At 42.7% G+C, this 15208-nt stretch overlaps 1 protein-coding gene across 2 annotated transcripts in view; it reads right to left on the reverse strand.

The window, feature by feature from the left end:
- The window catches only part of csmd2 (CUB and Sushi multiple domains 2), a 275924-nt gene that overhangs the window by 14749 nt on the left and 245967 nt on the right, over positions 1 to 15208 (reverse strand). For both annotated transcript variants that reach the window (XM_023152492.3, XM_023152493.3), the window contains exons 57-66: positions 11050 to 11223; positions 9827 to 10009; positions 6673 to 6849; positions 4784 to 4963; positions 4467 to 4640; positions 4158 to 4331; positions 2713 to 2786; positions 2061 to 2172; positions 1656 to 1835; positions 216 to 281 (exon numbers count right to left, since the gene is read on the reverse strand). In XM_023152492.3, coding sequence (XP_023008260.2) covers positions 216 to 281; positions 1656 to 1835; positions 2061 to 2172; positions 2713 to 2786; positions 4158 to 4331; positions 4467 to 4640; positions 4784 to 4963; positions 6673 to 6849; positions 9827 to 10009; positions 11050 to 11223 — 1494 coding nt within the window. The remainder of the gene's footprint in view (positions 1 to 215; positions 282 to 1655; positions 1836 to 2060; positions 2173 to 2712; positions 2787 to 4157; positions 4332 to 4466; positions 4641 to 4783; positions 4964 to 6672; positions 6850 to 9826; positions 10010 to 11049; positions 11224 to 15208) is intronic.

The following is a 15208-nucleotide window of genomic DNA, read 5'->3' on the forward strand; positions in this document are numbered from 1 at the left end:
CATGACAGTTCAGGACACGATTCGCAGTTCCTGCACAATTCAGCAGAAAACGTCAGACTACGAAATCAGCTTAAAGGTAGAACTAATCACTGAAGTCAGGTACGTATTGTAGATAACAAGGTTTCACACGACATTTTTTTTTGTTATAGACTTTATTTGAGCACATTTAGGAGTTTAAGTATGGTAATCTTACATCCCAGGAGTGCCTTTCTTACCTGGGTGTTTGGAGGACGGCTCCTGCACTGGCACCACCGGGCCCCTACCACTTGGGCGAATATCAGCTAAAGAGAGCATAACACACAATATTAACAGAAGAAAACAATAAACCTGAGTATCCTGTAAACAGGTACAGTGTGGGCCTCAAGAAGTGACAAAAGAAGATCTCATTTCTACTTTCACCACAACAGCTCGAAGGTAATTGCAGTAGAAGGATGTCACCATCAGCACTTCCTGTCTACGCCTAATAACCCCTGTGGTGGCCAGAGTGAGGGCTGCCTGTGATAGGACTTGAGTCATGTGGCAAAAAGCAGCTCAAGTATCCCTGCGGCGTGAGAGACACGGTTTCACAGCTTCAGCGGAAGTGCTTTAATAATGCCTTACTGCTCACAGGGGGCCGCGGGAATACATCACAGTAGTAAACATACACCCACGCAGGTAAACAGAGCGGAGAGGGCTTTACTCGCAACCGCAAACAAAGACAGGTATACTGATGGTAGTTTATGAGGACAAAAAAAATCACCTCGGATAAACGCATACAGACACAAGGAAACATGCACATCACACACACACTCCCACTGCCTTGTACTTTATTAGCTGCCAGTCTTTTGAGCTGCCCTTCCATCACTTCACCCACAGGCGCTGTTAATATCCTGTATGTGCTAAGGCTCTCTCTTTTTTGCCTTCACACTTAATGGCATGGCCTTAAAAACACCCATCAGCCTATATATTTCAGCAGAAGCCCCGACATGGAATCTATCACGTGGATATCCCCAACTCTAGTGCAGCTTTCTCTTTCAGCTATTAGCATTTCTCTACACTACATAATCGTATGTCGATTACTCTTTTTTTGGCCCCTCCATATGTATTTAAGTCAATGAGGGTATCTTAATGGCAGTCTATTTGTCTGCTAGACCTTTTTAACACTACTTCACCATTTATAAGAGCTACTTCTGCTAACCTAATCAATGGGAAGCATTGGCCTAATCAAGTTTTGCACCCTTGCTAATGATACGAAGCTTACGCGTTTGTGCGTGCTTCTGTAGGTAATTCCATGCAGTCTAATTGCGTGATGGATGGGCCACCCTACCCTGGCATGTGTCTGAGAATAAGCGAGCGTTAACAAAGCAATTCATCAGGATTAGCTGAATCTGCGGTTTTCCCAAATTCTTTATCTGCCTCAATAATCCTTATAAATACACATTATGGAGTTGTGCATGACAAATACAGGGTGTTTTAAGTGTCTAATACACGTAGCTATGTAAATGTTGAAAGTGGATGGCCATGTGCACACATTTTTAGTCTTACAGCGATTACATTGTTTAGCCATGTGAGTGAAATTTAGCATCAGAAAAAACAGCAAAGCAGGTGCATGAGCTTTTTGAGTGTCGAGCACGTCTTCGCGTTCCCTCATGGCTCGAATGTAACAATGTTTATACCTGCACACAGAGGCGGTTTCCCTGACCAGCTACCGTCGGACCTGCACGTCCTGTGCTCTGATCCTCCAGCCAAGTAGAAGCCGGGCTGACATGTATAGATCAGTGTGTAGCCCAGGGATGGCAGTTCAATGGCTCTCACATCAGACTGGGCTGGCAGCTCTGGCTGGCTGCAATGGTGGGCTGCAGAGAGAGGGAGGAGGATTAAAGAGACCAAAAAAGAAAAGAAAATAGTAAAGAAAGGGGACAAGAAAAGGATGAAAAGATGAGCGTGATCAGGAATCAGATGAGAGATAGTCAAGAAATAAAGGAAAAGTTTATACAGCAGAAGAGAAAACGTGACATGGGGTTAAGACAGAAGTATGTGGGAGATATTGGCCTCAGCTTGTTATTAGATTGTGTTCTTACCAATGCACTCAGGTTGAAAGCCACTCCAAGTGAGGTTTGGTAGGCAGGTGCGAGAAATCGAGCCCTGCAGTAAGTAGCCCTTTCTGCAGCTGAAGAACACCGTACTGCCGATCTGTAAATGAAAATGCATAAAAATAAAAAAAAGAATAAAAATCCAAATAACACCTCAGTTTTTACTGAAGTGGAGCTGCAACTTTGCTATTACACTTGCCGTTGTCGGGTTACTAATCACATTAACAGCGCATTACAGCGTGTCGCTCGGAGTACACCCAAAACCAGAACAACGAAAATAAAGCAGCTGTAGGGGATTCAGCTGCCATTTATTGTATTGCTTATTTATTTCATCATTTCCCTAAGCCATCTGGGCCCTTGTCACTCAACTCTGTACAGAAAATAACAAATGAGTACAGACAAAGAAAACATTCTCAATATGGTATCAGAAGAAAGACAGATGTGGGCTGAGCGGTGCTGTAACATCAATATTGCAGTAGCCATTAAGTCATGCTTCCTGTTTGCTCCTGCAAAATAAGTATTAAAGGAGGGAAGTGTACAATATGAACGGCATTAAGGTAAAAGAAAAAACACATTTTGGGGGTTTCATCACATTTTTAATATATGGAAATCAATTTCTGGAGTGACCACATATTCTCACCTGGTAGCCCTGGCTGTTGTTCTGATTTCCAAAGAGAGGCGTGCCAGAATCTCCACAGGTAGTGTGACTGGGATCTGAAATACGCCCCCACACACACACACATACAAACACACATACACACACACACACACACACACACACAAAAATGCTTTGATAACTATACTAACTATTCCCGCAATACAGAAGGTCCTCTAAACATACAGTACTGTGCAAAAGTTTCAGATTCTCATGCATCACATAGTGCCGTTATTACTGATGGAGGTAGTAGTACAGCTTGCAGAGGAAACATTTTATTGTATTTAGGTGGCTTTGTGAGTTTATGTCAGCTGAAATGAATAATAACAGTAGCACTTTATAGTTACTTAATGGAGAATATTACTGAAGGAATGAAGCCCATTACTTAATGTTAATCAACTGTTTTTCAATGTGTCTGTCATTTTACTTTTCTGTTCACAAGAACATAAACATTCTCAAACAACTTTATTTTAGCTTATGGAAATAAGATAAGCTATAGTATAGTTATAGTTTAAAGAATAAAGAGATAAAGACAAGGAATGAACGGAACTTTTGTACGAGGTTTCAAAGAGATTTTAAACAGTTTTTTGTGAAGTCATCTTGTTTTCTGTACGGTGAACAAAGCCACAAAAAGGGAGACTCTGCTGTGAACCAAGGTTTTGCGAGAGGCAGAATAAAGCAGCAGCCATACAGTAACACACAGTAAGTAAAATGACATTCATATTTTTTATAGACTGAATCTCACTAAATCTTAGTTTAATCTTTCCAACATGACACATCTGGTTAAACAAAGTCCAGAAATTGACTGCGGCCTTAAGAAATTCCTGTTTACTAGCAGCAGGGTCAAAGGTTTGCATGTGTGCATATTTTAAAGTATCCAAACACCACAACAACCTCCAGGGCTGGAAACATTTATTTTATTTATTTAATCTTTAATCTGTTCCTGACTTTCTGAATGCCTTTAACAACAACCCCCTCATGGCTTTAGCACTGCACACCATCGCAAGGATAGAGTTTGCATCAATTAGTGAAATAAATCAAATTCAATAAGAAATGTTGTAAATTCTATCAATAAGGACCCTGACCCTGTCAGAACTACAGCAATTAACTGAGTCCATACTTGCTTGGAAAATGATTCAATAAATTCTTGTACTGGCTTTAAATAACTCCACAAGTTAATTCTGACTCGTGGAGTTAAGCAGCTATTTAGCTAGGTCTAATGGTTTTGCCTGTTTCCCGTTTTACTTCTTGGCGGAAAATAGCAACCGGAACTAAAAAGTGAGCCGAAAGCAGTAATCAGACCAGCCAAAGAGAAGCTTCTGTCAGGTTCAAGCTTATTTTTATATTGTTATATAGAGGCACTGATTTCTGTGCTGTTTTAGGATTATGGACATACCCAATAGGCTCAAATCATAAACAATCATGCTTACCTATGCAAGACGGCTGCGTGCCACTCCAGGTGCCATCATACTGGCAGTATCTCCGCGATGAGCCGACCAGGACGAGTGGCGGGTCGCAGAAGAAGGAGACGGAGGAGAGATAGGTGAAACCGCTGTCCTCCCTTCTCCCCTGTGTTGGCATTCCCGGGTCTCCACAAAAAACAGCTGTAAAGATGGAAGCAGAGAGATGATGTGACCGACTGCACGTTTTTCATTTTAAATCGATATTCTTCTGAGGACACACACTACACTATACGTGGGTAAAACAATGTCAGAGACAAATCATGACATGCCACTTACGGAAGCACTGTGGTTTCTCTCCACTCCAGTTGCCGTTGCCTTGGCATGTTAACACAGTGGGTAGGGACAGCTGGTAACCTTGGTTGCAGGAGTAGCTTATGCTGGAGCCCCAGGTGAAGTCTGTCCCAACAACCTGTCCATTGGGGATGGTGGGTGGTGGACCACATACAATTGCTGCAAGGAAACAAGGGTGCATTAGAGGACTTTTATGTTTTCTGTCGGTTTCAGTGTTTTAATGCAAAAACTGATAGAGGCAAAAAAAAGGCTAATCATTCTGTAACCCAAAAATACAATCAGGTCAACGTATACAACTCTACCTTTACAGAGAGGTTTGGTGCCATTCCAGGTGCGGGTCTTGGTGCAGATGAGAGAGGAGGCCCGATCGGCATCCATGGTGAAACCAGGGGAGCACTGGAACGTGACCGTGTGGTTGTAGGTGAAATCACTCCCAAATCTCACCCCGTTAGCTGGCACTCCGGGATCACCGCAGTTGATAACTGGAAAAACATAAAGGTACTAAAAAATAGATTCAGCTTGCTACCCTGTTGTGTTTGAGATATTTGACAATTTGATTATTTGCAGTGAAAAGAGCAAACACAAACAAGTTAATAAATGTATATTGGGGGCAGGGATAGCTCAGTAGGTAAAGTGGTCGCCCCATGATCGGAAGGTCGGCGGTACCCTGAGGTACCCCTGAGCAAGGTACCGTCCCTACACACTGCTCCCCGGGCGCCTGCTTAGTGGGCTGCCCACTGCTTCACTGAGTGAATGGGTCAAATGCAGAGAAAAACAAGTAATTTCCCCATGGGGATCAATAAAGTATCCATTATTATTATTATTATTATTTAGAGTGACAATAGACCGAGGCTTATAATTAATGAGGTGCTATAGGCACTTGATCCAAGTAGTTTACCCCCAAACTTTGTGTAAAACACAAACTGAAAATTTCTGATGTTATTGAATGGACCATTAACCCTCTGTTAACTTATAAACAACCTCTTTTAGATAACACTGGGTTTATGGCACACGAGAGCTATGCAACTATCACAGCTCTCTTCTTGTAGTTTGTTTCCTATTTTGAGTTTTTAGGATGCAGACACAAAATCTTGTGTTGAGTATCCGTCTGTGGTCGCTCCCTATAGTTCCAAAATGAACCACATTTCTCCTTTATTGTACTTTTTACATCCTGCAGGGAAAACAGCATGATTGAGTAACAACAGAGAGAATTCCACAGTGTGACTCAGCAGCCTTGCTGCTCAGCTCTGCTGTAAATATCAAAGAAGGAAAATCCAGGCCATATGACAACTTGAGCTTAGATGCCTTGGGACAAAAAGGCACTGCAAAATGTGTACATGCATGTTTCAGCAATATTCAATACAGGGTGAGGGAGCTGGTCCTCTTGGAAGTGGAATGGCTCCTCTTTTCCCGGCAAAGCCTGGCTGGCAAGATTCTACCTGGAACCACAATACCTTTCCAGGACTGTCATCTCTTTAACAACACACACAGAACTGACGCGCACTGAGATCATTCCCCTCTTCCATAATATAATAACGATGCAAGTATAAATTTCATCTACAAAATCCAGTGTCATTGCCACATCTTCCCGTTCCTGTAGCCATCTTTGTCAAGCATGGCCTTGACATAGAGTTTTTCCTTCAAATCAATAGAAATCATTCAGCCAGAATTGCTTCGCCTCACATGTGCCTCCCTCTCTGCCTCCAGGTGCCCTTCCAAAGAGCTTCAACACGTACCACATTCACTTCTATGAATTACGTAGTTCTGAAATCCATAATGGTGCTGCTTAGGGCTTTATCCCCTCCATTCAGAAGAAACTGGTTCTCTTAGTGACCTCTATTTGCTGGGGTCTCTTGGTTCTGTACAGCAGCCACACGTCTTTTGTGAGACATGATGACAAAGGGCTGTCAGTCAGGCCCTTGAAATGGACCATGAATCGTACCAATTTCCTCCAGCTGAGACCACATGAGCGATCCACCACTAAAACAAAGGCCACTAGAAGCAATTATTGTGACTCACGTGTTCTCTTACAATTCTTGTGGAGCATTAAATAACTAAATTTTACATTTCCCTTCTCTAAAAGCAAAGCCTTCGTGGAAACAAAATCAAGCACAGAAAACGAAACTATTATCATTTAACTATTGATAATCTGACAGTCCTGAGAAGTTCTTTTGTGGGAGCTGTTAATTACCTGAGCACTCAGGCATGTTGCCGGTCCAAGTCCCGTTAACAGTGCAGTGCCGGGTCAGGAGTCCAGTAGAGTAGTAGCCCTCCCTGCAAGCGTAAGTGATGGATCTGGAAAAAGTCAGGCCATCGTGAATGAGGATCTGGGCATTCCGTGGAGTTCCTGGATTTCCACAAGAAACCACTGCAAATAAAAGAGAGAAAAAAACAGAGAAAAGAGAGAGAAACCATTAAAATAAGTCATATTCATTTACCGATAACCAGCACTAGGAAAATAGAAGAGATGTGAAAGAGCATTAGGTCTTTGGTGTGGAATTTAATTTAACTTAATTGATTATTTTAAAAAGATCAGAGACAAAAGTCTGAATTATACATGAGAAATTATTTAAATCTTTTTTTAATTCCTTCATTTCACTCATTTATTTTCTATTTAACCTTCAAACCTTTCACTCTAAAATCCCAAAGCCTATAATTACATATATTTATTTTGTAATATGCATAAAGCACATTATTTCGGTGTTTCTTTTCTTGAAAGATGACTTCCGCATCAATGTAAGAGTTTTATTTGTATGCATTTTGGAAAAATCAAACTATGTATTTTACAAAATTACTTTTAATTAATCGACATATTTGATGTGCATCATCACTCGGCTTTTTTCCTCTTTTTCTCTGTTCTTCATCCATCCACTCTAACACTACTCATGCTCCCCTGTGTCCTGCTTCATAAGTAACTCTGCTTTGATGGACACATCCTTTGCACAGAAAATCCCTCAGTGTCTGTCCGGCCGCCAGCAATGGTTCTGTTCATTACTGTCTCCAGCTTGCCCCGGGCCCTCAGAGCCCTGTGGACATGATCGGCCTCCCTTAATGACCAGATGTGGCCTGGCCCTTGAAGTCAGTGCCAAGTGAGAACAGGTGGGCAACCTCAGCCAGTGGGCATACCACACACATACCAGAGAGGCATCGACACAGAGTGAGGCGAAGGAAAGACGTGGTCGTGTTGGTGGTAGTGGTGTGTGTGAGAGAGGGGTCTGTGTGAATGTGTGGAGGGGTGCTGAGAGCACAAGTGGAAAAAGCCCATGAGACTGGATGATGCTTCTGGAAATCACACACTCTGCACTAGGATTATGGAAGAAAAGGGCCAGGTTTATATGGAGAGCAACAAAAGGGCAGGGACAAAGAAATACAACCAGATAGCTGCCAAGAGACCTCGCCAAAATGGCAAACCGAGCGTATCAGTGATTCTATAATTCTAGAGTGCAGAAAGAAAAATGTAGTTTAACACACAGAGGGCAACATAGAAAAAAAACAGGAAAAAATATATGGGTGTTTTTGGAGTAATACTCCTATTACTATAGCACTTCTAAAGCTGATATGAAAGGGAAAATAGAAAAAAAACTTCAGGTATATAAACCATACTATACATACTAGTCATACTCACTGATGTGTTAATAATCTAAACTCCAAGCACACTCACAAACACTTCTTTCCCTTTTCCTGCCTTCCAGATGTTTGATGGAAGAATAACTGCTGTTTTGTTTTCTCATTGTGCATAATGTCTTCTATTTCAGCAATATTAATAAAGTGTGCTTCAGCGAAAAGCTTAAATCCATCGACTGCGCACAAAATACACATTCAGCAAACTATTTTGGGTTTTTTTGCCCCCCAAATGACTGCAATGGAATAGACGCAGTGTTGCACAAGGACAAATATGCAAACCTTTATAGTGCTCAATAGAGAACGCATTCTCTGTAATGTGCTCTCTTCTGTTTAATCACTTACAAATACACAATAAATGCATATTTTACGAGTTTCTCAATGAAACTGAAAAGGCAACACCTAATTACACAGTCGCTGATTGTCGCGTTAGTAATAACCATTTCCAGCTGATGATTTTCTGGTTTTTTTGGGGGGGGGATGTTGCTCCACTTTGTGCCGTGGACTTGATGAGGCTACTATTATCATTATTCACTCATTCACACACTTCCGAGTTATGGTAAAGCTACCACGCAAGGTGCTCACCCGTCATTAAGAGCACCTTGGGTTTTCATTGTCTTGCCCAACAACTTTATGGTGACATGTGGAAACTGAGGAACCAAACCTGCAATTAGTGAACCCGCGCTGCCACCTCAAGCACAGTTTTGGTAGATATATTTCACTCATTACGTGTCTGTTGCACTAGAAATTAAAGTCTAGCTTCACAAAAAGTCAAAGCAAACTTTGTGCATAAATTACTAAAATAGAGCAAAAGGAAATGTAAATGTGCTATTTATGTGCTTATATATCTCCCTGTAGTTTTCCAGGTTCGGGTTGTGGTGGTTTCCTCAAACAGGTTCTCCAATTCCTCATAAGGAATCTTGAGGTGTTCCCAGGGATATGTAACCCTTCTATCATCTTCTGGGTTTGCTCCAGGGTCTCTAGTTGGACATGTCCAGAATATTTCCACAGTACACAGGGGAAGGCACCGTGATCGGGTTCTCGAACAACCTCTGAAGCAGCTGTTGTATTCCAAGCCCTCACTTGATACTGGAGCACCAAAAGCTCAAAGGCGAAGGCGGGTTGGAACTTCAATTGACAGCTAAATTGAGGGCTTTACCTTAGTGCTCAGCACCCTCTTTTCCACAATTTGAAAGATTCCACATCAATCCACCTATTGATCCTATCTTACTCTTACCTCACCGAATCCCAGTATTTTTAGAGCTCTTCACTCAGAAGAAGATTCAGTATAATAAAATCTCTGAAAACACACAGATTTTCTGAAGTACAGCACTCACTGTGAAGTACCTAAATTATCACCAGGTATACGTTCACGACTCCAGCTATATGCTTCTAAAGACCTAAAGACAGCCAGCAAATAGCTATGATTTTGGCACTTCTTACTCTGACAGTACACAATAGTTTCCTGCACACATGCAGCTCTCAACCAAACCTCACATGAAGCTTTAATATCTCTGTAAGGGTGATGATAGAAGGAGACAAGTCCATACTGCATATATCCATTCAATGGTTAAGTTTGACGACTGACATGGTCTCGTTCCTGGAAAAGCTCAGAAGTCAGATCCAGTTGTTGAATTGATGTGTGAGTTTCAATTTACAAAAACATGACTCGACCGCCCATTTGTACCAGCCTATGAGAACAAATAAGAGTATATATTCCTTACCATGGCACTCTGGTTGTGTGCCCAGCCAGCTTCCATTGGCCAGACAGGTTCTCTCCGGAGAGCCCTTCAGCGCATAGCCTGGCTCACAGCTGAAGCGGACAACACTGCCCACCGTAAACTCCTCTCCTAGACGGATCCCATGCACGGGAACGCCCGGATCACCGCACAACCCAGCAGCCTCTCCTGAAAAAAAAAATGACAAAGAAATAAAAACTAAACGTAGCACGAAACAAATAATTTCTGACAACCCGAACACATATGAGAAATGTGCTCTATATTTTCTCACCTCACTACAGAGTCAGTTACTTCCAAACACATTTTACTGCTCTTTATTCAGCACGGTGAACACGTAAAAAATGATGTGACTTTTTCATTTCACTGCTTTGACATATCTTTTACACCTTCCTTCAATAATTCCAGGTCTTCCATTTAAACAAGCTCAAAACGCTTAGCACTGCTGCTCATTTTACAAGGCACCATCCAACATCGCTTTAATAGCGCACAGCTAAGAAAGTCGGCCAAATCTTTATAAAAATGTTGTGTTTATTGCCTGTCGAGAGAACACTGGCAATCTGCAGGATATACCATATATGGATGTCATGAATTATGACATTAAACTGTCAGAATGGTACTTTATTTTAAACTGCTTGTGTGTCTCTATGTCTGTACTTTGTGGATATGCATTTGGATGTATGGGCTTCCCCACAGCCTTTTTCCATGCGCGACTATAGTTGAATCCCTGAAGCAAAGCGCTGTTAGAGGAGTGGGAGTAAGGGGGGGCTGACGTCTTTATACTGCTTCATAACCCGGCTGAAGTATGGGCATTGATGTTCCTCAGTCTAATGTGAGCAGATTAAAACAGTTTTATGGAGGACACTTTCTTTGCCCTTCAGGTCTGTGACACAGACAGGCAACTCCATCTTTGGTCCACCTACTTTGCTCATTACCTTCCAGCAGCTGCCACCTAAACTCTTTATTTGTTGGCATGCCGTTGTGAGGGCCTCAGTGTGACTGGGCGATGCTATTGCATCTGAATAATCAATTATTAGATGGGGAAATATGCAAAGAATGCAAAGAAACCCAAAACGTGTGGCTTAGCACAGGAAACACCCCAAAATATGAATGGAATTTCGATGGTTAGAGTCTTTTCTTATGGATCTCCTTCAGAAAATATTGTCAGGTTAAGCGTTTCGAACTCTCATTCTGGGTGTATTTTTCCATACCAGAGCAATGTGGTGGCGAGCCGCTCCACTGCCCATCCAGCTGGCACATTCTTGTTGTATTGCCAATGATGCTACGCTGACCGATGCAACTGTAGCGAATGACGGAGCCCACTGTTCGACGGTCACCTGAAAGCTGGGTGTAAGGAGGCACGCTGGGGCGGTCACACAGCACCACTGTCCGAACAGAGCAAAGAAACGTTTTAGGCATCACATGTTGAATATGTTGATTTAAAATGAATACAATACTTTATATTTACTAACAGTGTGGGTATCTTTCCTCTGCTGTAAAGTTGTAAAAAATAATTATCTGTAAGAATAGCTAAAAGAGCTGGTGTAACATCACCCCTTAGTTTTTTGGGCTCCTGTTTTGAAGATTGAAATTGAGTGTTTTGCCTATTACCATGTTTTTGTTTATTTAAACCAGACACCAGGAACAACGAGTCAGTCTGACAGAGGAACCAAGAACGCTGCCTAATCTGATGGTAGCAAGCCCAGGTGCCTTAAAGTATACCCTCTGTAACTGTCTATTACAACAACAAAAAAAATAAGACAAACAAAAATATTGTATTTTAATAAGTAAGATTTGAAACTACTCATTGAGGAGATCAGTTCATCAGGAAAGTGTTTACAAAGATCATAAATGAAGTCTTAAAAATAAGGTTTTTGTCTCATATACGTCTATACAGGGAGTGCAGAATTATTAGGCAAGTTGTATTTTTGAGGAATAATTTTATTATTGAACAACAACCATGTTCTCAATGAACCCAAAAAAACTCATTCATATCAAAGCTGAATGTTTTTGGAAGTAGTTTTTAGTTTGTTTTTAGTTTTAGCTATTTTAGGGGGATATCTGTGTGTGCAGGTGACTATTACTGTCCATAATTATTAGGCAACTTAACAAAAAACAAATATATACCCATTTCAATTATTTATTTTTACCAGTGAAACCAATATAACATCTCCACATTCACAAATATACATTTCTGACATTCAAAAACAAAACAAAAACAAATCAGCGACCAATATAGCCACCTTTCTTTGCAAGGACACTCAAAAGCCTGCCATCCATGGATTCTGTCAGTGTTTTGATCTGTTCACCATCAACATTGCGTGCAGCAGCAACCACAGCCTCCCAGACACTGTTCAGAGAGGTGTACTGTTTTCCCTCCTTGTAAATCTCACATTTGATGATGGACCACAGGTTCTCAATGGGGTTCAGATCAGGTGAACAAGGTGGCCATGTCATTAGTTTTTCTTCTTTTATACCCTTTCTTGCCAGCCACACTGTGGAGTACTTGGACGCGTGTGATGGAGCATTGTCCTGCATGAAAATCATGTTTTTCTTGAAGGATGCAGACTTCTTCCTGTACCACTGCTTGAAGAAGGTGTCTTCCAGAAACTGGCAGTAGAACTGGGAGTTGAGCTTGACTCCATCCTCAACCCGAAAAGGCCCCACAAGCTCATCTTTGATGATACCAGCCCAAACCAGTACTCCACCTCCACCTTGCTGGCGTCTGACTCAGACTGGAGCTCTCTGCCCTTTACCAATCCAGCCACGGGCCCACCCATCTGGCCCATCAAGACTCACTCTCATTTCATCAGTCCATAAAACCTTAGAAAAACCAGTCTTGAGATATTTCTTGGCCCAGTCTTGACGTTTCAGCTTGTGTGTCTTGTTCAGTGGTGGTCGTTTTTCAGCCTTTCTTACCTTGGCCATGTCTCTGAGTATTGCACACCTTGTGCTTTTGGGCACTCCAGTGATGTTGCAGCTCTGAAATATGGCCAAACTGGTGGCAAGTGGCATCTTGGCAGCTGCACGCTTGACTTTTCTCAGTTCATGGGCAGTTATTTTGCACCTTGGTTTTTCCACACGCTTCTTGCGACCCTGTTGACTATTTTGAATGAAACGCTTGATTGTTCGATGATCACGCTTCAGAAGCTTTGCAATTTTGAGACTGCTGCATCCCTCTGCAAGATATCTCACTATTTTTGACTTTTCTGAGCCTGTCAAGTCCTTCTTTTGACCCATTTTGCCAAAGGAAAGGAAGTTGCCTAATAATTATGCACACCTGATATAGGGTGTTGATGTCATTAGACCACACCCCTTCTCATTACAGAGATGCACATCACCTAATATGCTTAATTGGTAGTAGGCTTTCGAGCCTATACAACTTGGAGTAAGACTACATGCATGAAGAGGATGATGTGGACAAAATATTCATTTGCCTAATGTTTGTGAAGGTTCTCAGTCATCCAGGTCATCGTAGTCAAAGGAGCTTGCAAAGAAAAGCGTCTGGACTTCTTTAAGTTACTTGAAGACGTTTCACCTCTCATCCGAGAAGCTTCTTCAGTTCTAAGGTCAAATGGTGGAGAGTCCCAGATATAAACCTAGTGGGAGTAACCCCCCACAGAGGGACAAAAGGACCCCCTGATGATCCTCTAATCGCCTGAGCCAAGGTGTGAAACTGGGCGTGGGTCCCAATCAGCCAGAGTTTCGGGTGAGTTCATTGTGAAACCTGGCCCCACCTTATCATGCGAATTCCTGAGGTCAGATGGCCCAGGATGTGAGTGGGCGTTAAGGCATCTGGGAAGTGATCTCAAAACTTGATTATAGATGGCAGAGAGTTGGTGTCGTAAACCCCCGCCTCTGTTCAAAGATGGTCGCTCACAGTGGACATAGATGGCTTCTTTCACTCCTCTTTCAAACCATCTGTCCTCTCTGCCCAAAATGTGAACATTGGCATCCTCGAAAGAGTGTCCTTTATCCTTAAGATGCAGATGGACTGCTGAGTCTTGTCCTGTGGAGGTGGCTCTTCTGTGTTGTGTCATGCGCTTGTGAAGTGGCTGTTTGGTCTCTCCAATGTAGAGGTCTGTGCATTCCTCGCTGCACTGTACAGCATACACCACATTGTTAAGTTTGTGTTTTGGCGTTTTGTCTTTTGGGTGAACCAGTTTTTGTCTGAGCGTGTTGCTGTGTCTGAAATGCACCGGGATGTCGTGCTTGGAGAAAACTCTCCCGAGTTTCTCTGATACACCGGCTACATAGGGGATGACAATGTTGTTGCGTCTGTCCTTCTTATCCTCCCTCGCTGGTGTCTGGTCTTCTTTTCTGTGCCTCTTTGCTGACTTTAAGAACGCCCATTTAGGATAGCCGCACGTTTTGAGTGCTTCCTTTACATGTGTGTGTTCCTTCTTTTTCCCTTCAAGCTTAGAGGGAACATGTTCTGCCCGGTGGTGTAGGGTCCTAATTACTCCAAGTTTGTGTTCCAGAGGGTGATGGGAGTCAAAGAGGAGGTACTGGTCCGTGTGTGTGGGCTTCCGGTAAACGTGCGGCTATCCTAAATGGGCATTCTTAAAGTCAGCAAAGAGGCACAGAAAAGAAGACCAGACACCAGCGAGGGAGGATAAGAAGGACAGACGCAACAACATTGTCATCCCCTATGTAGCCGGTGTATTAGAAAAACTCAGGAGAGTTTTCTCCAAGCATGACATCCCAGTGCATTTCAGACCCAGCAACTGGTTCACCCGAAAGACAAAACGCCAAAACACAAACTTAACAATGTGGTGTATGCTGTACAGTGCAGCGAGGAATGCTCAGACCTCTACATTGGAGAGACCAAACAGCCACTTCACAAGCGCATGGCACAACACAGAAGAGCCACCTCCACAGGACAAGACTCAGCAGTCCATCTGCATCTTAAGGATAAAGGACACTCTTTCGAGGATGCCAATGTTCACATTTTGGACAGAGAGGACAGATGGTTTGAAAGAGGAGTGAAAGAATCCATCTATGTCCACTGTGAGCGACCATCTTTGAACAGAGGCGGGGGTTTACGACACCAACTCTCTGCCATCTATAATCCAGTTTTGAGATCCCTTCCCAGACGCCTTAACGCCCACTCACATCCTGGGCCATCTGACCTCAGGAATTCGCATGATAAGGTGGGGCCAGGTTTCACAATGAACTCACCCAAAACTCTGGCTGATTGGGACCCACACCCAGTTTCACACCTTGGCTCAGGCGATTAGAGGATCATCAGGGGGTCCTTTTGTCCCTCTGTGGGGGGTTACTCCCACTAGGTTTATATCTGGGACTCTCCACCATTTGACCTTAGAACTGAAGAAGCTTCTCGGATGAGAGGTGAAACGTTTTCAAGCA

The sequence above is a fragment of the Maylandia zebra genome, linkage group LG22 (assembly GCF_041146795.1).
Source record: "Maylandia zebra isolate NMK-2024a linkage group LG22, Mzebra_GT3a, whole genome shotgun sequence".
NCBI classification, from domain to species: domain Eukaryota; kingdom Metazoa; phylum Chordata; class Actinopteri; order Cichliformes; family Cichlidae; genus Maylandia; species Maylandia zebra.